Below are 26,903 nucleotides of genomic sequence, written 5' to 3'. Positions count from 1 at the left end.
AAGCTTCTAGCAGTTCTGTTTAGAGTTGCAATTTTTTAAAATACATTTTCATCAATATTACATATTTAATTTATGCTAGTGTATTTAGCCATTTATCCTACACAGGTGGTAGAAATAAGGCATTTATGAAGCCAACAGCAGAAATAAAGTTCATATGTGCTTTAATAAACATTTCAATCCTTACTTTCTAAATTTGAATGAGACAAATGGAAACTGGTATTCATTTATTTACCACAACAAAAAACAAATGTAAAATGAAAAGTGATGGATTTCAACACTGATTTGAAAAATTACCTTGCCGAATTTTTTTTTTTAAAGATCAGTTACAGATTTTGTGATGATAATGTCAAAAACAAAATAATTTCATTCAGCTAAGAGCTGAATAACAAGATCATATTGGTGAATTAGAAAATTCAGTGCTTTGTAAAAACACTGATGCATCTTAAGTTCACATTTAATTTAATTTACTAATGTCAATGTGTGGTTTTTTTTGTAATTTTATAGAACAGCACTAAGTAGTGAAAATACATCTTGAGTTTTATAAGACAAGTTTTGAATAATCCTGTTATCGTGGTTGGAAGACTCTAAAGTTCATTTCAGGTTCTTTTGATTGTTTTAGTGTTTGGAGTAAAAACAAGACAATTTCACAGCATTCTTTGATAAAAGTTTGCTTTATCAATACAATCTGAGCAAGATTTAAAGACAAAGTACAATTTCAACACTTAAATGTAAAATTTTAGTATGTTTGTAAATATGTTTTCTTTAAGGTTTGTGGGAAAGTAAATTAAAAGTAAATAAAAATGTCTCATGTCACATCATGTTGTTTCTTGCTGTTATAAAGGTGCAGAAGCAATGCTGGAGCATAAAAAATGAGATTTGCTCAAACAAGTGTTTCTGTTATCTTCGCTAACAATTTAAAACAGGCTCTTAAAGATGTCAGAACTGGAAGAAGAGTTGGACATTTATGTATTTAAGGGTTTGAGTCGTTTGTTGAATCATGAGAGCTGAAACATGTGGAAGTGTTCATCGACCAAAAATCACATGCATGAACGTTTCCACATGTCAAACGGACCCAGAAAGAAACGGCTGAGAAATCAACTGATGATGTGCGTAGAGTGTGGAGTAGGCTGGACCTTTGGTGAGATGATTTCAGTTATCCTGTGTGAAGTTTTTTTATATTTTAGACTTAGACTTAGACTTGTACTTTATTGATCCTTTGGGAAGACTCCCTCAGGAAATTGAAGTTACCAGCAGCTCCCAGGCAAAAAACAAAGTTAACACACAGTAAGCAAAAGTGCAAAAGAATACAAAATACAAATTAAATACTAAGGTACACACCAAATGTGAGTAACCAAAACCTTAAATTATGCAAGAAAAACCTTAAATTATGCAAGAAACAATGAATAAGAATATAAGAATATAAGTAAATATAAATACAACACAAAAAAAATATAAGAATTTGACGGATAGATTGACCAGTGATATCGTATTGCACTATGTGGTTTGACCTGATAAGTATGGAGAAAAATACAAGGGGTCACTACTCCTTCCACCCTCTGTCCTGTGTCACCTCCCCCCCCAATGAGGAATTGTACAGTCTGAATTTTAAACATCAAAGTGATACAGTTTGTCAAACCATAAAAACATTTGTGCTGCACATGCAACAAAACTGCAGTCAGGCCTAAAAAACTATCTTACCCAACGCTGTAAGAGGAAGAAACTTTAAAATAAACTTGACTGAAACTGAAGGGAAAAGCACCAAAAATTCAAAGAAACATTTGAAAATCTTACTAATAAGATTAGAAAACTGTGAGTCTACTTCAGATTTTATTCAGTGTGTCTTTTTCTAAATCTATAAATGGAAGTAATAAAATGGCGTAATCAGCTGACTAACCATCCAAAAATGATGAAGATGGGTTAAACTTGAACATGTTTTCATAAGAAAGGGACTTAAGTTGCACTTTTAATGTGTTGCAGAACAACAAGCTACAATAAAAAGTACATTTAAGGCACATGAATCCTGTATAATGAATGTATTTTTACTTTCTAACAATAAAATTATGGATTAAAGTGTTTCCAGTGTTTCCACCTTTGTTTAATGTAAAAGGATCACCACTTCTCTGGTGTCTGAACGTAAAAGGTCTTATAATACTCCCCACAGCATGTGGCTTCAGAGCTAACAAACATGATCTCATTTTGCTTCGAGGGGAAAAGAAACTGGGAGAAAAAGTCCCAGTCTTTCCCTTCCATGTCCATTTGTCATCAGGCCACATTCCTGCGCCTCTTCCTCATAGTAACACAGTTCTGCTTTCACACAATGAGCAGATTGAGCTGCAGTTTTCTGCAGTGTGTGGAGAGACATTAAACAAACCAGAACCCACTTCCTACTACCAACAATGCTGGTTATAAAGCAGGTACATAATAAGGGCGAAGGAGCAAGTTTATTAGATTTATTTCCAAAATTCTGATTTGAACAGTTTTAAAGAACAGTCAAATCGTTAAAACAAGTAATTTTATAAGAACTTTACTATTCGGAGGTGGTAAAAAGAGCAAGCTAAAAATTGATGCAACCAGATTTTTGAAGAAGCTCTTGATCAAAAATCAGTGACTACAAAAAACTGCAGTAAAATTTGGTGCATTTCTGTTGCCCATATAATTGCGCAATTTGACATTTTTAAAACTTACTTGCTTAATGGAAACACTGCAATTTCCAAACAACTTTTTCTTTTCTTTGCCGTGTTAATGATAAACCAAATAAATTGGTTTATTTCACAAAACTTGCAAGGGAAACACTTTTTTCAAGTCACACCAGTCACATGATCAACAACCGGATGTTACTCCTGGCGCACACCACGAAGTAGAAGAGGGCAGGAAGTATTTGGGGGATCATGACGCAGCCTGTTTTCTAATGACTTTAAGTTTAATTTGCTTTAAACTTATGAAAAATCTTTGACAAAAAAAAAATCTAGCCTCTTATGTCTCAATAATTTTGGATAAAATAACAGGTTGGAGATCCGTCATGGTTTTGCTTGTGGGCTCTGAAATAACGGTCACTGCTTCATCTATTGAGATTTCAGTAAGCTGGTTAAAATATTTGAGTCTTTTCAAACTGTCAGATACACCTGTCAAACATCTAATAAATCCATATCAAAGTAAAAAAAAAAAAGAAAATCATGACCGCCCTCTGCTGGTGTAAGCTTGAATTACAATTATTTTTCTCTCATTTATTTAATTCTTTTTTTCCCAGTAAGTATGTTTACAATAAACATCTGACATTCACTGTGCTTCTAAAATAAATAAAATTTAAAAACACTGACAGGCAAACTTCTCCTGGAAAGTGTTTCAGAAATGTTGACTATTTTGTCCCTCCTCGGCGACCATACCGACAACAGCCGTTAGTTTGAATGTGCAGCGCGGTTGGACACCAGCTGTTTTGCTCTTGCCAGGAGAAAGAATCTGAGGTAACTTTAAATTTACTAAACCAAATGCTAAGTTTTAAATGTCAACATAAAGATTTAGTTAGTTATACTGCTTCTGCGTTAACTTCAATTATGTGTTTAAGCGATAAACTGATGAAACGCCGAGAACTAGCATTATTTTAAGGTTGTTTTTTTCTTCGCTTGGTCTAAACGTTTACTTAATGATGCTATATTGTTATATGAAAAAATAGTATCTTGTGTTTGTTGCGCTTGTAGCTTTTAATAAAAGGATATTTTGACGCTGCTCAAGAATAATTTTGACAGTTCGCGAAAGTATTTTACGCTTTTTCCTTGAATGTGCCAACCGCCATTCAGATTTCGGCATTTTTCGTACGTAAAAAAATCATAAATAGGCCTACAGCTATTTAGAGTATCCGTACACCATAAAATACTTTATACTTTTATTCGGCTGTGATTTTATACATGTAACATTTCTTTTTCTGTCTCACTGTACTACTTTGAGATTTTAAATCAGATCTGGGTAAATAGAATAGAATAGAATAGAATAGAATAGAATAGAATAGAATAGAAGTACTTTATTCATCCCAGCAGGGAAATTACTTCGCAGTTACAGCGTAGAGACAAGACACAATAACAACTACCACTGAGTAGTAGTTGTAGATAAAATAAAAAATAAAATATAAAATGCTATAAATTGTAAAAATATGAAATGCTGTTAATATAAAAGCAACTTAGAGCAGTCCTTGCAAAGATTTTAAAAAAAAAAAATGCAGATATGTATATGTAAATATATGTACAGCAAGTGTGCCACAGTGCAGTTGTGCAAAATCGGACTGATTAGTGCAGAACAATGATTTAGCTTTTATTGTACAGTGAGATGGCCTGTGGCAGGAAGGATTTCCTGTATCTGTCCCTACGACAGCGGAGCTGGAGCAGCCTATGTGAGAAGGTGCTCCGCTGTCTGTCCACTATGTGGTGGAGAGGGTGCTGTTTATTGTCCATAATAGACAGAACCTTCTTCAGTGTCCTCCTCTCCACCACAGTTTCCAGGGACTCCAGCCTTAGTCCCAGTACAGAGCCAGCTTTCCTGATGATTTTGTCCAGTCTATTAGAGTCGCTGGCTCTGATGCTGCTTCCCCAACACACAGCAGCAAAGAAGATGGCACCGGCAACAACACTGTGATAAAAGGTCTCCAACATCTTGCTGCACACATTGAAGGATCTCAGCTTCCTTAAAAAATAGAGTCTGCTCATCCCCTTCCTGCACACAGCGTCAGTGTTAGATGCCCAGTCCAGTCTGTTGCCGATTACAACTCCCAGGTATTTGTAATCCTCCACCTCCTCCACCACTTCCCCTTTGATCTTCAGTGGCCGTGAAGGTATCTTCTTCCTTCTGAAGTCAATCACCATCTCTCTGGTCTTACTAATGTTGAGCCTCAGGTGATTCTGGTCAGACCACTCCACAAAGCCGTCCACCAGTGTCCTGTACTCCCCCTCCCCTCCATCCCCTATACACCCGACAACCGCTGAGTCATCAGAAAACTTCTGAAGGTGACATGACTCAGAGTTGTACTGGAAATCAATGGTGTACAGGGTGAAGAGAAAGGGAGAAAGCACAGTTCCCTGTGGAGCTCCTATGTCACTGACCACCACATCAGACAGGACACTGCCCAGACGGACAAACTGTGGCCTGCCTGTCAAGTAGTCAGTAACCCAGGAGATCACTGAGTCGTTGACACCCATCCTCCGCAGCTTCTCACCCAGCAGCAGAGGCTGGATGGTGTTGAAGGCACTGGAGAAATCAAAGAATGAATAAAAATAAAGGGAAAGTAACGTCTGGGTGTGAAAAAGTCTTTGTTTCTGGACTTTTTAATGCGTATTTTGAAAGCAAAAATCCCAGCTTCTGAAGAAAGATGTATTTTTGCTTTGATTTATTCTTGAGATTTATTCTTAAGGATACTTTTACTACTTTTAGCTCCTTTTTAGAACATGATTTTAAAATGATCAGTGAAGATAAATCAGTAAAACTGCTGTTGTTGCAAATTTACAAACAGCAACTAAAGAAATCACACATTAATCTTAGAAATAATCCATATTTAATTAATTACTCCAGTCCAGATTCAATAACACTCTAATATTGCTATACAGATTTTAAAATTAAGATAATCTGAGTTAATCCAGGACTGTGAATTGGCCGCCTATCACACTGCTTAATTGGGTAAGAACGCTAAAAATATGAAATATGTTTGTTTCTAATAGTTTTAATGTGTTTTCTTGAGCAGAATGGCTTCTCTAAATGAAGACGCAGCGTTTAAAACCCCGATTCGAGGCCGGGTGAGGAGTTCTGGGAGCAGCAGAGGTGGGACTCCGATCACCATCCCTGCTTCACCTTTCATGAAGAAGCTGGGTTGTGGGACTGGAGTCAGTGTTTACCTCATGGACAGGTTAGAAAAGATCCTGGAAACTGACTTGCATCAAATGTAAATCTCATTTTTGTTAATGTATTTGTGCACAGAAAAATAATTGAAAACTTCCTACAAGTCAGCCACTGGCAACAAAAGGAGAAGCTGGAAAAATCAACATTTTCTCTTTTAATGTTAATTTTATTGGATATAATTTATTTCTTGCAAAGCCTGCCATCTAATAATACTGAAACTTGAGAAATCATTCAATACTAGCTGTTTATTGTCTTAAATGCTTAGAAAAGATCTGGAAATTACAGTTTGAAGAATTTATAAAAGATTTTTGCTTGAGATTATGTGTTACAATGACAAAAAAAAGAAAGTAAAACTGTTATTTTATTTTATTTTATTTGAATCCAGAGTGGGAAAGCTAAACTCCTCTCCATGGGCTGTGAAGAAGATCAACAGCAAATGTGCCTCCAAACAGGTTGAAGTTTACCAGATGCGTCTGAATGAGGAAGCCGAACTCCTGAAGGGAATAAACCATCCAAACATTGTTGGTAAGACTAAGAACAAATACATACAAGCTAATGTAATGTAGAATGAAGCTAAATCTGCAGAAATGAATGAATAAATATCAATAAAACACACGTAGGAGGTACTTTAGGTTGTTTTTATTGTGTAAAAACGCCTTTGAGGTGAAACGTTGGAGGTTTTATTTTGTTTCTGTTCTCTGTGTCAGTGTAAAGTCATTCCTAGAAGTAGTTCTTTATCTCTTTGTGTCATTCTCAAGGTTTCCGCGCCTTCGCCACGGCAAAAGACGGCTCAAAGTGTCTGGCTATGGAGTATGGAGGCGAGCAGTCCCTCAATGACCTGATCGAGAAGCGGAGAGAGAACGGACTGAAAGCTTTTCCTGCTGCCAACATAGAGAAGGTGGCTCTGCATGTGGCACGTGGCCTGCAGGTAAACGAGTGAGAAACAGTCGACATAACTCTTAAATTGCATTCATAATCGTCTTAAAATGTCTTAAATTTGAGTAAACCCAGTGAATGCAACCATTAACGTATTTATATATATATAGTAAATTAAAGGATTTCTCTGCAGTACCTTCACAATGAGAAGAAGCTTCTGCATGGCGACATGAAGTCATGTAACATTGTTATCAAAGGGGATTTTGAAACGATCAAAATCTGCGATGTTGGCGTTTCTCTGCACCTCGATGAGAACATGAAAGGTAAACCTCGTCTTCAGTTAAAAGATTTCTTTAGTTTGTTTGGTTCTTTGGAAATGATAAAAACTGAATCAGATTTGCTTTTTTTTTTTTTTTTTGCTTAAGTAAAACCTGTATTTGTCCATACCAGACATCCATTTTAGCTCATTTTCTTTATGTTTTTCTTTAGAGACATCGGAGTATTTAAAATGAATTATCTAAGAGCTTTGTTTGTCTTCAGTGTCCGACCCAGAAGCAGAGTACGTCGGCACAGAGCCGTGGAACCCGAAGGAAGTTCTGGAGGAGGGAGGAGAAATCACGGACAAGGCCGACATCTTCGCCTTCGGTCTGACTCTGTGGGAGATGATGACTCTGTACATGCCGCACCTGCAGATGCTGGACGACGACAACGACGAGGAAAACGAGGGTAAGATGATTTGTGTACCTGAGGATATGTTGCTGTTTTTATAGTCATTTTATTATCATCAAAGTATGAAACTGGTTCAAGTTCATCACTTAATCTATATGGGAGAAAAGTTACAAAAATTTCTAACAAAACAGATATTTGTAGGATTCTTCGGTAATACTTGTGCACTCCTATTAAAAACCTCTCATTCAGGGCGTGCCGTGGTGGCGTAGCGGTTAGCGCGACCCACATTTGGAGGACTTGAGTCCTCGATCCGGCCGTCGCGGGTTCGACTCCCGGACCCGACGACATTTGCCGCATGTCTTCCCCCCTCTCCTTCCCCATTTCCTGTCAGCCTACTATCATATAAGGGACACTAGAGCCACAAAAGACCCCCCCCAAAAAAACAAAAACCTCTCATTCATGGAGGTATTTCGTAAGTAATTGAACTCAGTAGTTTTCAAAAATCAACAATTAATTTGTGTTATCTAGAAATTGATTTCTAGCTTTGAATTTTTCAAAATTTTCTGCAAGTTTTTGTATTAAAATCTCCATGATGTAAAGATATTGGAAATAGAGTAAAATATGAACTGGTCTTTATCAGATTTTATCAATGAATCTCTGATCAATCCGAGTGGTAGATGCAGTTTGCACTATTTCCAGGAGAGGGCGCTGATTAGTCATTCAATAAATTACAATGTAATTCTACAAATGAGTCTCATTTGTATGACGGCTTATTATGGGGTATTGTTTTTAAAAAAAACTACATTTTCATTGTTTCCAAGTAAATTTCAACAAAAAAACTCAGATTAATTCTTAGATTTTTTTATTTTTTTAGAAAAATAAAAGAAATTATCTGCACTTAAAAATTTGTGAGAGAAAAACTCAAACATTTTGAGGTTGATCTAAAATAAATTCTTTTATAAAAAATCATGGACATTTTCTGAGTTCCAAAAGTCAAAGATTTGTGGGAAAAAAATAAAATTTTGAGATTAAGCTGAGAAAATTTGTAGAAATTTCTCAGCTCAAAAAGTAGAAAATGTTTTGCTTTTAAACTCAGAAAATGTCCATGTTTTTTTCTAGAAAATGTGTGAAATTAGTTTACAAATTTCAGAAATTTTCAAAGACCTCCTCAATCTCACCAACATGCCTTCCATTGAGGAAGTGGAGCCTGGGGACTCTGGGTTGGGCCCTCCAATCTCTGGGGACGAGGTGGTTAAAGAACTCCTCGGTGGCAGGGCCCCGGGGGTGGACGAGATTTGCCCGGAGTTCCTCAAGGCTCTGGATGTTGTAGGGTTGTGTTGGTTAAAGCGACTCTGCGATATTGCGTGGACATCGGGGGCAGAGTGCCTACTCCGAGTCGGGGGTGTCCTGCCCCAAGTGGAGGAGTTTAAGTATCTCGGGATCTTGTTCACGAATGAGTGAAGAAGGGAGCGGGAGATCCACAGACGGATTGGCACAGCGGGCGCTCTACTGGTCTGTCGTGGTGAAGACAGAGCTGAGCCAAAAAGCGAGGCTCTTGATTTATCAGTCGATCTACGTTCCCACCCTCATCTATGGTCATGAGCTTTGGGTCATGACCGAAAGAACGAGATCGCGGATACAAGCGGCCGAAATGGGTTTTCTCCGTAGGGTGGCTGGGCTCTCCCTTAGAGATAGGGTGAGAAGCTCAGTCATCCGGGAGGGACTCAGAGTAGAGCCGCTGCTCCTTCACATCGAGAGGAGCCAGTTGAGGCTCGGGCATCTGGTCAGGATGCCTCCTGGACGCCTCCCTGGTGAGTTGTTCCGGGCACGTCCCACCGGGAGGAGGCCCCGGGGAAGACCCAGGACACGCTGGAGGGACTATGTCTCTCGGCTGGCCTGGGAACGCCTCGGGATTCCCCCGGAAGAGCTGGAAGAAGTGGCCGGGGAGAGGGAAGTCTGGGCCTCCCTACTGAAGCTGCTACCCCCGCAACCCGACCCCGGATAAGCGGAAGATGGATGGATGGCTGGATGTTTCACTTGGAGATAGTTACCAAAATAAATTAACTTTTCAATAATATTCTAGTTTATTGAGGTGATCTCTGTATATCTGCCTCAGGTTTTTGCTTCTGGGTAAGAAAACAAAAACCTAAGTTGGATGGATGTGAATTTTATTTAACCTTATTTTTGTGTATTCCAGACGATTCCATAGAAATTAGCTTTGATGAGGACACTTACTATGAGCGTTTGGGGACGCGGCCGCCGCTGGATGCGGCTTCGCTGGGCGGCTCGTACCGCAGGATGGTGGAGCTCTTCTGTCTTTGCACTGAGGAAAACCCCAAGAAGAGACCTTCAGCAGCGCAGATTGTCCAGGTCTTAGAGGAAAATGCTGCCCTGGACCGAGCACCATGTGAAGTGATCGTTATTGACTGATGCTGGCCAACCCCAATGTAATATTTTTGTCTTTATATGTATGTTTTCCAGCTGATTTTTATATTGTCACCGTGTACTTCAATCTTTAACTCAGTATTTGTCACAAACTTTGTAAAAATGCTCCTCTCTTTTATTCTTTTTTTAGTTTTCCAATTGTCAGTTAATGGTTTAAGAGTAAAATTAGTTTTAATGGATTAGAAACGGCCTTTCAGACCGCCATTAAATGTTGTAGTTTGGCCTCCATCCAGCAGAGGGCGCTGCTGGTCTTTAACTTGAGCCATTGATACAGAAACAAAGATGGTGGCGGGGTTATGATGTAGAAAGTGGGAGAGAAGCATTGAAGCAAGTCCAGAGTGGGATGTAAAATACACTTTATGCGGTTCTGTTATGAAGAACACGCGACAAACTCCTTACGTTTCATCTTAATAGCGCTCATTCAGCCGAGCTGCGTCAATGTATCCAGACATTACTGATATGCTTATGTATTAATTGAGCAATAAGATCACTTTAGCAATCTCTATAAATCAATAACTTGCATCCCTATTTCTAACTATAAATTTATACACATTTTAAAAATGGTCATTTTGGGCCGTAGCCTTGGAAAAAGGCAAGAACTGGTTTTGCATTTTAAAAGGAAGTAGTTTATTAAATGTACAAAGAAATGTCCTTGAACAGTGATGGCATCGATATTTCTGAAACATTTCATCTTCAAAGTGCACAGAATACTTTCAACTGAAACCAAGAAGAGAAATTTTATGTTGAACATTTTTCATAAACTTAAATGTCAGTAAGCTGAACTCACTGAAATTGCCTGAAAGCTGAATGAACGAACAAAACATTCAGTAAAGCAGGCTGGAATATAAATAAAATTAATCTGAACTTTCAAAAAACACAGTTCTCTACCTGATTAACTTCTTTACACACAAAGCTAAAGCCTTAAACATAGAACAGCTTTGCATATAAAAACATTCAGCAGAATCTTTTAAAGAGTGATAAACTCCAGACTCTTCATGCGACGAAGTTGTAAATAAGGAAGGTCGGCGTGTTGCAGTATTTAGTGGCAAACAACTTCCCGTCGGGTGTCGGATCAGAAAAGGCGATTTCCTCCTTGGTCAGGTAACTCCCAAACATGAATATGCTCCTAGAAAAGAAATGAGGTGTTTTGTATAATAGTAATGCAAACGCATTCTCAAAGATCACCAAACTTTCAATTCTAAGGATTATTTAACTCTGGAACTGGGAGACATTAAATATCCAACAAATAAAATGAATTATTAAGTCCCTATAAACAAAATTGTCCTTTGAGAATGACAATTTCTCAAGGAGGCAAAAAAAAGGGAAACTTAAGACAGTCATCCAAAGAGAGAGAAAGGAGAAAAACGATAAATCATGCAGATGAAAGTAATGAACCATATTTTAATTTATCATGAGATTAATTGATTTATTGCTTATTGCAACAGGCCTAGAAATAAATAGAAATTAGTGGATTTGTTTGTTAAATTTGTCTTTTATTTTCAGATCAACCAGATCAATACAGTGTGTGAGACATTTCCAAACATAAAGCTTAGTCAGATTTTAATACCGTCTTATGATAGTATTCTACATCAGGGCAAGGTTAATTAAAAACAGTAATCAATTATATAATAGTGGATTGAAACTGTCATTTGTTAATTTGTATTATTTTAACTCCAAAGAGCTGCTGAAAAAGTTTTAATATTACCTTAAAAATGCTAGGAAAGTGTTTGAATTTTACTGTGGGAAAAGTGACGTCTCACCTCACTGTGTCCAGCATACGGGTTGCGATGGCCTGCCGCCTCGCCAGGCTGAAGACCCAGATCCGGCTGATGCCACACAGCGCTTGTTCCGGGACGGTGGAGCAGCACCAGGCTCTGTGGCGATCCATGAAGTCGTCCTTCGTCATGTCCTTGTTTTGATCTGGCTGTTCCAGAACCCTGTAGGCCTGAGAGAAAACAGGGTAACTGGCATAAAACCACTGGTACCAGCAGCAGGAACAAGTTAATTAAAAATCACCTGGAACTTGTGTTTACCTAGAAATATTAACAAGAGTCTGAAAGTGACTATGCTGCAACTTTTTAATGTATCAATCACTTTTGAATTTTAAAATTCAAATGGTAATAAAAAAATACATTTGTAAAGCATTTTCACAAAGAGTAACACTGACAGTGCAATGAATATTTTTAAACTAACGTATTAAAAATATCTGGTTGTAATAAAAGCTATTCTGAAAAATGGTATACTATTTTTATGTTTTGTTAGGGCTGGGCGATACACGATGGTGTAGATTTTTTTTAAAAAGTAAATTTGCAACAAAAATCCCTCAAATTTAGAGTTTAGAAAAGTGGACATTTGAGTTCAAAAACTCAAAAGATTGCAAGAAAAATTCAAATTGTGAGATTATCCTCAAAAATTTCTAGAAAAAGTATATATTTTTTTTTTTAAATCGCCTCTTTCAACCCCAATACCTACCCTCCTTCCAACCCTTTAGATTCTTTTTACTTCTGACAAATGCAGTCAATGCAGTTAGTCAATTACTAACTACCTGTCTTATGGGTTCAGCCACCAGGCATCCCACCACCAGTCTGTCTGTGTTGATGAACAGGAAGGTTTTAGCCTGAGTTGGTCGGCTTAGAGTCACTTGCTGGAACCCCAACTCGTTGTCCGCTATGCGACGCACTTCTTCAGCCTGAAACAAAATCGGTATTAAACACAAGCATTTAAACTCAAACCAGACATCTCCGCTGAGAGGGTTCTGCACCTTTTTCACTGCATATTTTGGATCGTCGGGTAAAACCAGGATGATTTTACCGTCCCAGAACTCGGCCACCACCCGCTCCTTCTTCCAACCCTGGAGAAAAAAAATGAAGCACAAGTTCAGATTAAATAAACTTAAACCACATAATTAATCAATCTGTGAAAAAAAAAATTCAATTTAATCAAATAATCATTGACTATTAACATTCTAAACTAGGGGTGGGCATTTATTGCAGTTTCTTTTATTGTGAAAATTTCCTATAAGAATTTTGATTTATAGTTGTCTTTAGGCCTGTTGTGATAAACGATAAATCGATTAATCGTACGATAAATTAAAACTATCGACGTCATTTTAATTATCGGCATCTCTTCCGGCCTTTTTCTCTTTCTGTTGATGACACAGAATGAAAAAAAGGCTCAACTCCGGTGCTCTCCACTGACCCTCCCTTCCTCATTTCCTTAGTGTAAAGCCCAGCGCACACTATACGATCTTAGAGCTGTCGGCTGATTGTCGGCCCATTTTTAAAACCTGACAGACCACACATGAGCCGACAGTAATCCTAGGTATGACGGTTCGATCAGGTTCGGTCCTGCTGTGTGGTGTCCAACAATGGGCACAAAATAATGGCTACAAGTTCAGTTAACTAATTTTAAAACCAGGTATTAATCAATGCTTTACTACAATCTACCTGCAATGCATGTGGCTAGTGTCAGCGTAAAGTCCTGACTGAATGAAAATCATTAGAACCTATTTACGTCACGTTAACGAAGAACAGCTGAAAAGTTACCGGGTTTATCAACTGCGGTAGCAATTTCGCTCCAACTCCTCCTCTTGTCATTTCTATATTCTTTGCATGTTGAATAAACATTAATGTTGTTTCCACATATCATCTCCAATGTCCGCTGGACTTCGGGTTGCGCCGTGTCAGCTGTTTGGGATTCCCCTCCGTAATTTCCCCTCAGAAAGCGCGGAGGAGAATCCGCGCTTTCTGATTGGCTACCTGTCACATTCAACAGGAAGCGTTAAGCTCCCAGTCGGGGAAAACCCCTGATTTAGATCGGAGCGGCAACGACGATCTACCGTAACACACCACACAATCTTAGAAAGACCAACGATCTAAGATTGTTGTAAGGGAAAAAATAGCAGCAAAAAATCATGTAGTGTGAATTATTGCATCAGGTAGTCGATGTGCCCATCTTCTCTATTTAAATCTAATTATTACTGAAGGGCAACATAATATACAGACTTCATAATCTGCACTCTTTTGGTTGAATGCAGTATTTATTTCCACTTTGACTTTATGTTGTTTAGGTTTTTTTTCAAGTGAGTGTTTTGTTAATGGAGACTGAGAATCCATTTTATTTTTGTTTGTGGTTGTTTTGTTTATTTTGTTTATCAGCTCCAGTGTTAAATGTTCTTTTGAAAATAAAGTGTATCTATCTTTGGCAGGAAATCGCATGCATTATTACGTCATTTCCATTAAATCAGTGTAAAAAGGTCTTCAAACAATATTATCGTTTATCGCAATAATTTTTGAGACAATTAATCACTCAGCAAAATTTGCTATCGTGACAGGCCTAGTTGTCTTGATAAGTTTCCATTAGTAATAAAATCATTAGTTTTTTCTGTTTTCTCCAGTTTAATATCAGTAAATTTGAAAATATTACTAGTTACTGTGTGAAGTTTTTTATGTGTTGTCCTGAAGAAGCTAATTTAAAATGGTAACATTAATCAGGAGCAGTATTTGAGTTTATGAATGCTAAACATCCTGAAGAAGCTGTAATGAGTAAAACTTAATCACAATATTTTGTAGTACTATTGTGATAACAATAAAAATGGTGAAAAACTAATTTCATGTCACCCACCCCCATTTTAAACTCTTTTTTTTTTTTAACCCTTTTGTATCTCAGTTGCTTCTCCTGTCGGTAAAGAAGGACAACAAAGGAAATCTCACCACGTATTTGATGGAGTCCAGGAACCGCTGGTGGAACTGGGTATGCTGGAAATTGTCCTCTGGATTGTCAGCGCTGTAAACCATCCCACAGGAGCTGCAGGTCGTTGCTCCAAACTGCTTCTGTCCAGCATCCTGACGAAAACGATTCATAAAACTCGTCAGGTTTATACGAGTAAAGGGCCTTCAAATCTGACAAAATGGGTGTCAAACTTGCTGCTATCAAAGATCATCAATATCTGCAAAGCAAATGTAGCATAAAAGAAAACTTTTGCTGCACAAAATTTCAACCCCAATACCAACCCTCCTTCTGATCTCGTATCTGAGTTGCTTGACACCAAATTTGTTTAATTTTGTAAACGTAAGCAGGATGGGAGGATGGTTGACGTCTGATGACCTCTGGAGATTTTTTTAACATCTCTTTAAAATGGTAGCAGCACAAATAAAATATTTTACTGCACAAACATGTGGCACCAATTTTGTTAGATTTGGGCCATTTTGGGGGGAAGGTGCAACTGAACTTTTAACCTCTAAAATTTCATTAATATCTTTAAACACAAGCAGCAAAGACAAAATGTTCACAAAACCCAAATTTGCTTGATTTTGTAAATGTAAGCAGGAGGGGAGGACAGTCGACATCTGACAACCTCTGGAAACTTTTAAAAATAATAAACAAACAAATTTTTGATGCACAAACATTTAGCACTTATTTTGTTACATTTAGGTAATGTGGGGTGGTTGGTTGACCTTTTTACCACTAATCCTGAATGAGACATAAAGGTTTATGTGTGAATTATGAACCAAATCAATGTTCAGACACATAAAAACAGAAAAAGAAGTTAAACATACGATGATGAGCTGGTCGCTGTCCAGCTTCTCCTTCTTCCTGCGAGTTTGTCGCTCTTTAGCTGCGGATGATGGCGGCTGCAGTGAAGCTCCTGAGGAGGCGGACGGCGTGCTGCAGGACACCGGGGAACGCAGAGCTGCACTCAACCTGAAACCATTGGTAAAAATTCTAAATATATATGAGTCTGTGAGAGTTTTACGTGCTTTGTAGGGCTGGAACGATTAATCGTGATTAATTGAAATAATAGTCAAATGTACAAAAAATATTTACATTTTGAATTTAAGATAAAAAAATATATAAAAAACTTTGAATATATGTTCTGCCCAGAACTCCTCAAGTGGAACAGATTAGCTACACTTGGTTCCAATTCTCCAAATAAAATCCCCAATTAAGGACATTTTTATCTCCAATTATTGATCATTGATCCAAAAAATCATCAATAAGTCACACTGTATTGATGTTAAACCAAGCAGAAGGAGCTGTGCTTTTCACAAACCAGAATTTTCTTTAACTGCAGATGCATCCTTTGCTACAAATGATCAAATATATGCTAAAGGAATGCTTTGTTATTGCATTTTAAGAAATAAAATGTTTATTTTCCCATTTAAAAAAAAAGGTCCAAGTTGTTTATGTGCATCTTTTAATGCATTTCTAATATTGTATAATAAGGTTTGAAAAAAATCTGCAGAATTTACCAATTTTTTAATGTGATTAATTGCCACAATAGTTGATTGATCCATCAAGTTATTCTGATGATTAGTCAAAAACTAGTTTCAGGGTTTTACATCTCTGGGTGATTCAGTTTCTCTACCAGGTATTAAAAATCTTTTATATTGCAACTAATTTATCGGACTCAAAATGGCCGCCCAGCTACTGATCATTTTCCTTGTTTAATCAAGACTTGACTGAGCATTTAGATTAGCATGTTAAACAGTTGCGGCTAACATGCTAAAGAGATCTGAATTGGTCTAGTTTTAAGAAAGTCAACTGGTTTAACAGAAAAACCCAAAATATTTGGATTAATTTCATGTTACATCAAACAATACTTATATTTAAAATGTCGCACCTTTTTGACGAAGAATCAAATATGGGGTACATGGCTCCAGAAGCTGTGGAAAGGAGAAAAAGATATGAAATGGGGAAATATAGATGAAGAACAATGTATAAATATAGAATTAGTTGTTCTGACTGACACAGATGGATTAATAAACTGTTTATACTGTAGGAACAAACCTTTGGAGGACGCTTTGGTGGGGTTTATGTCGCCTTGGTCAAAGGTCGGCTCAGAGCCTCCATCTGCCATCAAGTCATCCTGGAAAAGTAAAAAAAATTTATTTAAAGTTAAAATACTTACAAAATGTAAAGCCAATTTAATTCACAATAATCCAGAGAACTTGTGATGCGCCTACCAGACTGCTGATGGACGATGTTGCAGATTTTGGACTTGGAGTTCTGGAAAGAACAATCTTCAGCCGTTTTGTAATTCCATGAGTTTCCACCAACAATTTGGGGGAACTGAGGGAGAAAACTTTACAGCTGACTCATTTCATACAGCACTTTTTAAGATCTGAACACACACAGAAATGCCATGTTTTTATTTCAAAGCTCTTAATTTTTTGTAAAATATCCAAATCCTGGTTCAAATCTCATCAGAACCAGAACTTTCTTCGTTGTCAGCCACTCTTTAGTTTAATATTTCACACATATAAGATGTAGATGTTTCGTAGACGGACGTAATTGGGCATATAAAACAGGTAGTAAGAATGAAACCTGAGAATTTTACAGCTGATTTGTTTGGAAAACAGCAGGTAAAATTTTGCCAAAAGTGAAATAAATCACCAAAAGTTTCATAAAAAGAATAAAAGAAAAATAAACTTTTGACAAAGAATGACTTAGGCCTTTTTTTTTTTGGAAGGTGATGATATGAAATAATATAGTCGCTGCATCATTATTAGATTTTTGCTTTTTAAAAAGTGAGAATGGGGGGAAAGGTTGGGAAAAAATTTAATATTACATTTCTTTTCTCAATCTGAAAAATTTCACAAATTAAATGTTACACTTTTAAGTACTATTGAGGAAGCATTTAAAACACAGAATATTGAAACTTCACAGGCTTAAAACTCTTTAAGCTCAAGATTAAAAACACATTTTTGTAAGAATTGAAATATAAAAATATTTACATTAGTTTTATAAATAGTTCTGGCCTCCTACCTTGATGGACGGGGAGTTTTTTCCTCCTCATCGACGACGTCAATCCAGTCAGTTGGATCAAACTTTGTCCTCTGCTTGGTTCTGTCTTGGTTCTCCTCCACATTTATTTGCTGTACAGAACAAAACAAAAATAAACCCCCAATATCTCACATTAAATCGTTTCATTTCCTGTAATGTTGTACATCAATCAGGGCTGCAGCTAACGGATAATAAAAAAGGCACATCCTGCAGATTTCATTTAACCACTTGAGCCTTTTTATACAATATTAGAAATACATTAAAAGATGCAAATAAGAAAAATGTTTGATACCTTTTATAAATAAGACAAGCATTTTATTGCCTAAAATGCAACATGGCATTCTTTTAGTGAAAACTTGACGATTTGCAGCTAAAAAAAATACTTCTAAACATGCGAAAAACTCAACATAAGCCTGATCTGTTGAGTTTATTAACCGATTAATAATTGGGTAGCAAAAGGTGCAAAGTGGCAGATTTTTTTTTTTTTAATAAAAAATAAACTCTGTGAAGTTCAAACTTAAGAACATATTTACAGGCAAAGATTTTTGTCTTAAAAATATATGTAGATTTTTTTTGTACAATTCTGGCTGAATTACTGAAATAAATGTTTTTCTTTCAGTAAATTGTCATTTGAAGTTGTATACTCCAGTTAGCGATCAATTGATGACTAAATTAATTGACATTTCAATTATCAATTAATCATTTTCTGCCCTAATACTAAAGTCTTAAATAATAACCTTAGTTGGTGGTTTAATCACAATACATCCAGAAAAAAACACTAAACCACACACTAATCTCTTTTATTGTAGTTTTAAAAAGCCAGATGTCTGGTAAAGCCACCAATAATAATAATAATAATCTGTTTTAAATCAACAAACAGGACAGCAGGTGTGAAGAGTCATCTGCAGAAGTGATGCACAAACCTTTTCTGGTTCTTGCTGTTGTTGGACGACCTTTTCATCCTGCTGCATTGGCATCTCCTTGTTCTGCTGCGGTTCAGGGCGGCTCTTAGTTTGGACTGGAGCGGGCCTGGTCGACGACCTTGGAGCTGACTTTTTGTACATGGACGTCGGCTTCTTTCCTGTACCAAAGAAAGCGGCTCCGACAAAGATCTTCGGCTTCGGTTTCAGGCTGCCAAAAGAAATGGTGATCGCCTTCTTCGCCTCTGCCGGTTTGTTGTTTGGAGGTACGCTGCTGCTGCTGCTGGATGTCGGATTAGCTGCAGCACTGCTAAATAAAACAATAGTTAAAGGTTAATATGTTATTGTGATTAACAATAAAATAGTTGCTTTGAGACCATTTTCAAATAATATAATACAAGAACAGATTCTCACAGCTCAATGAACTTTAAATTCTAATAAACTTTTCACACTGGACCTGGAAGAAGTTTTAAATATTCTAAATAAATAAATAAAACAGAAACAACTAATAAAATTAATTGTGAAGTCTCTATAAATTAAATTCTTCAAAAAAAAGAGAGCAAGTTGAGACCAAAGCAGCAGACTGAAGACTTTTATTATCCAGTTTTCAGAAAGAGAGAAAAGAGAAAATAGATAAATCATGCAAATGGAAGTTACTGAGCTCATTTTAATTTGTTATGCGAATCGTTGATTTAAAAATCAGAAACAAACCTTGTGTTGCATCTGGTCAGCTGAATTTTCTTTACAGGTGATTGAGAACTTCTGGTTTCCTTCTTCGCTCTCTTATTGGATCCCACTGATGATTTTCTGGGTTTGTTGCCTCTTTTTGCAGCTTTCTTCATTTTCTCGTCTGTTTTCTTGGCAGCTTGAGGAGGAGAAGGCAAGGCAGACAGACGGGAAGGAAGAGATTCCTTCACTGCCTTCCTCTCAAGCGGGGTGAGATAAACGCTCTTCTGCTTGCCGTAGAAGGAACTCGTCACCACCGAAGGCTTCGCTGGGGAATTACGGAACGATCTGCGCGGACAGCCTACAGAAAGGAGTCAAAAAAGAAGATTAAGCAAAACCTTTAGGGCAAAAAAGAAATGTATCAGGTGTGTTGTACCTGCTGGCTTACGTGGCGACTCCTGTCCGCCATCCTGCGACCCGGTTGGTGAAAGCAGCCGCTCTGTTGGCTGCTTTCTCCTCTTCACCGGAGACATTTTCTCCTTCATGCCCTCCTTGGTTGGGTGGCTGATGTTTGAATAAAACGTCAGATTAGAAAAAAACAATAGTCTAAACACTCAACATAAAACTGAAAATAAAATTTTTCAGAGTTCGTCCATTTAAAAACATCCAAAATCCAAACATTTTCAAGGCAAGTTCTCAAACTTGGGATAAAAACAAAACAAACTAACTACAGAAGACAGTTTCAGTTTATTATTATATAGATTATTACTCTTATCAATAATGTCTTGCATTAGCATTCTGCAGCAAGGACAAGGTAAACAAAAACATTTTATGTTTTAAAAATTCTCACACAAACCCTAAACATGGAACAAATCACAAATTTAACAAAAAAAATCCTACAATTTCAAAAATGTATTAAACATAAGACAACCTTTATTTCACAGATCAATAAGTTTTTGAGCCATTAGGAGTAACAGATATTCGTTACAAAGAAACAATCCAAGCTAATTGTGTTAAGACTCAAATTAAATGTTTAAACAAAGTATACAAAGAAAGTCACAAAAACAATCTAAAAAATGTTTTGCTAACTTCAGAAATAATTTTGATAATTGTAACTGACCTGAAACAAGAAAGGTTTAGTCTGATTTAACTTCAGACAGTGAGAAAAAAAAGTCTGTCTTTTTATTAGGTGGATGAAAACATCTAATTTCAACTGCAAATAATTTAGGTTACTATTAAACATCTGATTGCACTGTGTTACAAAACTGTGAAGTTTCAAGGACTTGATACAGAAATCAAACACTTTCCAGACCTAGAAAACACTTAATTGAAATTTTCGGGGGTTTTCAGAACCCACATAAACTCTGTTTCGACAACAATTTAAAGGATAATCATGAGGTGTGTACACCTTACCTTTCAGAGTCCATGGAGGACAGCCTTCGCTTCCTGGTTGAAGTTATCATGTTCAAAGTTTACCTGCACAAAACGACAGGAGATTGAGGTTTTTACAAGAATAATCCTCTCCGCAAACAAAAATCTGCTAAACTTAACTCATAGTTTGTTTTAGAAAATAACAAACAGGAATATTAGTGTCAGAGACAGGTTGAACAAGCATCCCCTTATGAATTATAAGTAGGATCGAATAAAGAAAAGCAGCTTTATATCCCTCTTCCTGTATATTAGGTTAACATAGCTTATTATTAGCTTGAGGCTGATTTAACTAGGATAGCTCAGTTTTCGAGTCCTTCCCATATCGGCTCAACAGGGCCAAAAGGCCGGAGTCCACCCTGACGACTCTGATGGCTCAAATTAGCATCCCTTCTTCAATTGTAAATGTGGTCGTTGACCAGGCCAGAAGGTAGGAGTGTGAATAGTCCATGTTGGGGGTGGGTATCTATGATACCTGCAGGAGATCAGGTCTCCTGTAGGTAATGCTCTTCAGTTTAGTTTTGAAGCATACATGAAGTGTTTTTGGAGAGATGTGACCTTTTGCAGCTGATCCATGATGTTGTGCTGCATTATCCAGGTCATTTTGCCAAATGTACATAGAGTTTGCAAAACATACAATCTGTTTCAAAAAATATGCAAAGGTTTTTCTAAAAGAAATTAGTAATGTTTCTCTTTGAAATAAAGCTAAGAGGGTTTAAAATGACAGTTTAGAAATAAACTAACCAAATTAATTGTGTTGATCCACCTCAAAAAAATCATGCAAAAAGTGTAAGCAAAAGAAATCTGGGAGACTTTGCACATGCAAATTTGCATGCAGCCTTTTGTGCTGTGGAGGATAAATAGGTGACTGCTTCACCTATTTAGTTCACAAGAACTAATGGCATTTATTTCAGTCATAATCTTGCGGGGGGTGACCAAGGTTCCATCACTATGTGACAGCTGGTCAGCAAACCTGGCAAACATGATTGACATGGCAGCACTGAATGCACATGTGCTTTATCAGGCATGCATTGGGGTGCAGGAGAGACGGGTGGACTTCCTGGTTGAGCTTGCAAAAGAGTTGGGTAACTCTCATGTGAGTGAGAAGAAGGCACACAAGGAGAAACTGCTTCGGCAACAACCTTCCACACCCAGCTCAGGCAAAAGGGCGAAGTGTCAGGTCAACCATCGATGCAGGATGCGTGTCCTGAGGCTGAAACATCATCAGTGACCCCTCACACCCCCACCATGGACTGTTCTCCCTGCTGCCCTCTGGAAAGAGGTTCTGCAGCATCCGGTGCAGGTCCACCTGGTTCCGAAACAGCTTTTTCCCACTTGCCATCAGACTGCTGAACTCTTAACTGGACTGCACTCAAAAACTGGTCTCCACTTTATACCTTGCACATGTACAGAGCTAAATAACTTCTATTTTACTGTCAGTCCTGCACTTTATATTTTATATTTAGATTTATATTCATATTTTATACTGTTGAAAATGACAACAAAGTCAGTCGAAGTCGAAGTCTAAGGAACAATTGTGCAACTGTGAGATGCGTTGAGGCCATTACCAGGGTACTGATAAGGTAATGGCCCTATTTACTGAACAAAAGCACCTGCTAGATAAAATCCTTCAGGCCAGTTGGACTATCGAAGCCGAAATAGGTATACGTCAAAGTGGACTAACTCAAGCTATTCTAGTGTTAGCAGCAGACGACGAAAGTAAACGCGCGTTTGGCGGGATGATTAGCGTATGAAACAATAAATCAGTCTACTGCCTTGGTCATTCTTTTACAGCCAAATGTAACCGTCTGTTCTCGTATTTCCAGGAACAGAAACCATATTTTAGCATTAAAAGCATACTAGCTTCGACTGTTATTGACTTTGATCATTAAACATGCAATTTTAAAGACAGAATCAAACCTACAAACAATTACAGTTCACACAAGATAAAACGCTTAATTCGTCTTACCGAACAGGCTTCTTCTAGCCTACATAAAATGATAAATGTCGAAATTAAGGCAGCGAAAAAATAAGAAAATCTACGAAACTGGCGCTTCAGCTGCTCCGTCCTCGCGCGCTTCTCCTGTGTGTTTTTGAAGAGCGCGCGCCAGCCTAAAAATAGTTGCGCAACAACGGAACCGGAAACACTACGTCAGTGAAAAACTTGGAGAATGCCCTTCAAAATAAAGATTTTTCAGCTAAAATCTGAATATAAACCCAAATACTGAGCAGTATCAATATTTTTTTTTTAGGATTCTGGTCAGATTAAACTAATAAATAGCAATCCGGGCTGACAAAAGGCATTTAAATCAACGGATTGAATAGGCTGGCAAAGCTAAAAATATTGAACCTAATTTATTTATAAAGCACATAAAGAAGCAAATGGTTGTCTAAAGTACATTAAGCGAAAAAGTAAAAGCACTTATTAGGATATATAAAGTAATGCTAGACCATGCTACAAGCTTTTTACATAAATATAAGCTACTAGCTTGTCGCTGATAGCTGTTTCTACAAATATTCCTCTCATTTTGAGTCGATTAAAGAGTTTTTTAAATATTTTTGGCTGTCAAATTAATAGGAAAAACTTACCTAAGATCACGATGAAACGTCCTGAACTTTTGCTCTCGAGCTTTCTAAACACAAAGAGAAATCCAGGCTATTTCAAGATTTCAGTTTTTATTGGAAAAAACTTTATTTTGAAAGAGTAAACCGTGCTTGCTTCCTGCCGTTGCATTGCAACTTTAAACCAACCACTAACAACTTCCGGGTCAGTCCGTACATGAGTAAAGTGACACTAGCAACGAACAGTGAACTCACAAGTTTTCCCCTTTATTTGTAGTTAATTCACCAACTAAGTTTGTCATATTAATATATTATCTGTATGTTTTAAAATGGTGCTTTACTTCACAAGTGCCGGTAAGTGCAGCTTCATCATCATCAGCGCTGTTAGTTTGTATCCCGATTAGCTTCGTACATCAGTAATTTATTAATTGTTTTTACATTGTTTTTTGTTCTTTATGCATTTGTTCGGTTATTTCTATTTCACTCAATCAGCTGTCATATTTTTTATTGTTGTTTTTTTTCATATAGTGGTGGACCCTCCATTCACGATCTACATGGGAAAAGATAAATATGAAAGTAAGCTTGAATTCTCACATCTTTATGCTTAAATTGCTTCTTTTTATCTTTAACTTGAGCCTTTTCTTTCTGCAGATGAGGATCTCATTAAATATGGTTGGCCCGAAGACATCTGGTAAGTCTTTAATATTTGTTTCCTTTTGAGTTTAGTCTCTTAAAATCAGTTTTATCCCAAAGAGAAATTATTACTTTTTTCGTAACTCATATCATCCTAGTAAAATACAATTAAGAATCTGAAGCACTACTTTAAAATTTATGTTGACAGATGGTCTTCTGCAAAATTGTTAAACAAAATACATGTGATAAAACACTTAATTTTTTTTTTTACATTTTTCAAAGTCACTGAAAGTGAAAAACAAATGTAAATGTAAATAAAGAAAACTTAAATTTGACTTTTTTCAGGAAAATTCTACAAAATCTTCTTTTTATGGTAATAAAAAAGGAAATGAGGGATTTAAATAATGTTGCCTCTATCCATCTTTGAACAGAAAGCAAGAAATACAATTCTATGTTTTTTGAGCTTTATGTAAAGTAAATGGAATGAAAAAAGTCAAATCACTGATTAAATTTTTATTAAATGATTTATATTTAGTTTCAGCACTTTAGGTGCAGTATGTTATCCATTATCTTTTATGTTTAATCTGTAAAAACATTTCACAATAACTTTTCTTTTTTCCCCCCCAAATGCAGGTTTCACGTTGACAAACTCTCTTCAGCTCATGTTTATCTAAGAATGCCGAAGGTAAAGAGTCACCTGAGGAAACCTGCAACCAATTTAACCTCATTTTTCTCATTAAAATGTTGCTTTTGCTCGTACTTTCAGTTTGAAACTGGGATTAGTTATTTGCTTTGGGTTGGTTGATGTGTTTTGTCTCATTTCTAGGGTAAAACCATACATGATATTCCTCCAGAGGTGCTGGTAGACTGCGCACAGCTGGTGAAGAACAACAGCATCCAGGGTAATCCTGCAGTTTTACAGTAAATGCATTGTCTGTGTCTGACATATGAAGGATGATTGTGTTTATCACCTTCAGGCTGTAAGATGAACAACATCAACGTGGTTTACACGGCGTGGGCCAACCTGAAGAAAACAGGAGACATGGATGTTGGACAAATCGGCTTTCACAAACAGAAAGAGGTCAGTTGTCTAAATATTTCTTTGAAAGTCGAAGTTAAAGTCTGTCTGTACTTCCTGTTACCAACAGCTTGATGTTTCTTGCAGGTGAAGATTGTTGCTGTGGAGAAGAAGATCAATGAAATCGTAAATCGTCTGGAGAAGACAAAAGAAGAGCGCTTTCCGGATCTGGCAGCAGAGAAGGAAGCGAGGGATCAAGAAGAGAGAAATGAGAAGAAAGCTCAACTCCAGGAGCAGAAAAGGAGGGAGAAAGAAGAGCAGAAGAAGAAAAAAGAAATGGAAGAGCTCAGGTGGGCCAAAGTATTTCTTTTGTTGTTGTAACCTATATATAGAGTGGTGCATAAATGTGACTTTGAAGGAACACAAAAAAAAAATTGCAAGTATTTTTAACGTAGTTTCTAATTCTAATACAGTTAAAATAAGACGAAACTAACTCATAAGTAACTTCTCAGCAAGATATAGAAACTTGTTTTAAGCCAGTAATTCCTTAATACAGATGAAGAAGAACTAGCAGATTTTTTTCACTTATAACATGGAAAAATATTGTGTTACAAGTGAAATAATCGGTGAATGGAACTAGAGCTTTTTCATCTCTATTAAGGAATCATTTACCTAAAACAAGCTCTTATTTCTTGCTGAAAAGTTACTTGTAAGCTAGTTTGGTTTTATTTCAGGTTTACTAAGATATTTGCAGTAGAAACTAGACCAAAATTACTTTGTAAGATTTTGTGTTTTAACAGTGAAATAATGGTTTTAATTTTTTTTTACAGACAAATATCTGAAGTTTGCTGTGCATTTCCATTCCACTCCAAATAAAATCCACTGTTCAATCTAAAGTTGCAGCTAATGATTATTTTAGTAATTGATTAATCAATCAATTATTCTGTCAATTGATCTGGTAAAAAAAAAAGTTGTTTTTTTTTTATTCATGGCTTTTTTCATACCGTATTAGAAATACATTAAAAGATGCAAATAAACAAATAATACAAATCTTCTTTTAAATAAGAGAATGAACATTTATTTCCTAAAACGCTATTATATAGGATTACGTTTGTGTACATTTGATTATGCAAAATGTATGTTTTCTGTACAGTTTTTAAAGTTTTACTGCTCTGAGTATATTATTCTTTCAGTAATTCACATTTTTTGAGTCTGTATAATCCAGTTAGTAATTAATCAATCACTAAATTAGTTGACAATTTTTTCAATAATTGATTAATCCGATTAATCATTATAAATTAAACTTTGGTTTTTATTTTCCAGGAATTACACATCACTGATGAAGAGTGAAAACATGAAAACTAACGAGGTAAGAATTGAAAATGACTGAAATTCTTCCCAATAAAAAACTTTTGCTGTAAAGCAGAAGATATTCCAGTTAGAAAACTATTTTATGCCTACAGAATATGTATTTTTTACTTCTCTGCAGGATGGCTATGACTCGGACGACTTCATGTGACGCCTGAAAATACGTCGGGAAGCTCGGGAAGCTCCCCTGCTGCCTTCGCTTTACAGACTTTGAATGAACAAAAATAAAAAAATAAACAAGTTCATTCTGCATTAGAACACTCGGAGCAGAAATGACTCAGTTCTCACGACTCAGGAGCCGTTTTCAGACTTAAAGGAAGACGGGAGTCGTCTGGGGCGGAGAAAACCCAGACAGCAGATTCAGTTTTTACAGCTATACTAATGATGGCGTCTTTGGTTTCAGTCACTCACTCCTACAGCATTTTGTTGAAGCTGCTCTTGCTTCCTTTCTCAATATGCCAATTTTGTCTGCATGTCAGATTTTAATAAACAGAATTCGTTGTATAAATTGAAAAGGTATTGCTTAGTCATTTCATTGTAGAGTATTCTGTTAGTCAAAAAAATTTATTCTGAAGCAAAAGATTTACTGATGGACTAATTTATCTCTCCAAATGAAAACCATCTGTCCATCAGCTCAAATGGTAGATCGCTGGCTT

At 36.7% G+C, this 26,903-nt stretch overlaps 3 protein-coding genes across 5 annotated transcripts; 2 read left to right on the top strand and 1 right to left on the bottom strand.

The window, feature by feature from the left end:
* The first annotated feature begins 3,364 nt into the window (after positions 1–3,364).
* Positions 3,365–9,974, top strand: pbk (PDZ binding kinase). The gene is made up of 7 exons (XM_032586128.1): positions 3,365–3,461; positions 5,723–5,884; positions 6,263–6,402; positions 6,636–6,805; positions 6,947–7,076; positions 7,294–7,479; positions 9,620–9,974. Exons 2-7 carry the CDS (start codon positions 5,724–5,726, stop codon positions 9,850–9,852), a joined length of 1,020 nt encoding a protein of 339 aa, XP_032442019.1. The 5' UTR covers positions 3,365–3,461; position 5,723; the 3' UTR covers positions 9,853–9,974.
* Positions 9,975–10,470: 496 nt separating this feature from the next.
* esco2 (establishment of sister chromatid cohesion N-acetyltransferase 2) lies at positions 10,471–23,339 on the bottom strand. Of its 3 annotated transcripts, none has more exons than XM_032586126.1 (15): positions 23,256–23,339; positions 20,652–20,714; positions 19,675–19,802; positions 19,284–19,599; positions 18,576–18,882; positions 17,635–17,744; positions 16,833–16,938; positions 16,657–16,735; positions 16,490–16,532; positions 15,426–15,570; positions 14,580–14,711; positions 12,629–12,718; positions 12,413–12,556; positions 11,628–11,812; positions 10,471–10,993 (listed from the first exon to the last, which is right to left on the bottom strand). In XM_032586126.1, exons 2-15 carry the CDS (start codon positions 20,699–20,701, stop codon positions 10,861–10,863), a joined length of 1,968 nt encoding a protein of 655 aa, XP_032442017.1. In that variant the 5' UTR covers positions 20,702–20,714; positions 23,256–23,339; the 3' UTR covers positions 10,471–10,860. The 3 variants fall into 3 exon arrangements, with proteins under 3 accessions (XP_032442017.1, XP_032442016.1, XP_032442018.1); XM_032586125.1 differs by lacking the exon at positions 23,256–23,339 and adding an exon at positions 22,636–22,772; XM_032586127.1 differs by lacking the exon at positions 23,256–23,339 and adding an exon at positions 22,636–22,772 and having other exon boundaries at positions 18,576–18,879.
* A 75-nt stretch (positions 23,340–23,414) lies between these two features.
* Positions 23,415–26,762, top strand: ccdc25 (coiled-coil domain containing 25). The gene is made up of 9 exons (XM_032584437.1): positions 23,415–23,582; positions 23,757–23,804; positions 23,880–23,919; positions 24,495–24,546; positions 24,688–24,763; positions 24,839–24,942; positions 25,027–25,229; positions 26,203–26,248; positions 26,369–26,762. Exons 1-9 carry the CDS (start codon positions 23,558–23,560, stop codon positions 26,396–26,398), a joined length of 624 nt encoding a protein of 207 aa, XP_032440328.1. The 5' UTR covers positions 23,415–23,557; the 3' UTR covers positions 26,399–26,762.
* Positions 26,763–26,903: the final 141 nt, after the last annotated feature.

Source organism: Xiphophorus hellerii, chromosome 15, assembly GCF_003331165.1.
Source record: "Xiphophorus hellerii strain 12219 chromosome 15, Xiphophorus_hellerii-4.1, whole genome shotgun sequence".
NCBI lineage: Eukaryota > Metazoa > Chordata > Actinopteri > Cyprinodontiformes > Poeciliidae > Xiphophorus > Xiphophorus hellerii.
The sequence above is the reverse complement of the archived record's forward strand: the minus strand, read 5'-3'. Positions and strand labels throughout refer to the sequence as shown.

Excerpts from the sequence above, each read along its gene's own strand:
- pbk (XM_032586128.1), top strand. The coding sequence starts at position 5,724 with ATGGCTTCTCTAAATGAAGACGCAGCGTTTAAAACCCCGATTCGAGGC. Across the intron at positions 6,403-6,635 it reads AAACCATCCAAACATTGTTG|GTTTCCGCGCCTTCGCCACG; the intron begins GTAAGACTAAGA and ends GTCATTCTCAAG. Across the intron at positions 7,077-7,293 it reads CCTCGATGAGAACATGAAAG|TGTCCGACCCAGAAGCAGAG; the intron begins GTAAACCTCGTC and ends GTTTGTCTTCAG.
- esco2 (XM_032586126.1), bottom strand. The coding sequence starts at position 20,701 with ATGATAACTTCAACCAGGAAGCGAAGGCTGTCCTCCATGGACTCTGAA. Across the intron at positions 15,571-16,489 it reads TTTGATTCTTCGTCAAAAAG|GTTGAGTGCAGCTCTGCGTT; the intron begins GTGCGACATTTT and ends CAATGGTTTCAG. Across the intron at positions 12,557-12,628 it reads CAAAATATGCAGTGAAAAAG|GCTGAAGAAGTGCGTCGCAT; the intron begins GTGCAGAACCCT and ends ATTTTGTTTCAG.
- ccdc25 (XM_032584437.1), top strand. The coding sequence starts at position 23,558 with ATGGTGCTTTACTTCACAAGTGCCG. Across the intron at positions 23,920-24,494 it reads GGTTGGCCCGAAGACATCTG|GTTTCACGTTGACAAACTCT; the intron begins GTAAGTCTTTAA and ends CCCCAAATGCAG. Across the intron at positions 24,764-24,838 it reads GAAGAACAACAGCATCCAGG|GCTGTAAGATGAACAACATC; the intron begins GTAATCCTGCAG and ends TATCACCTTCAG.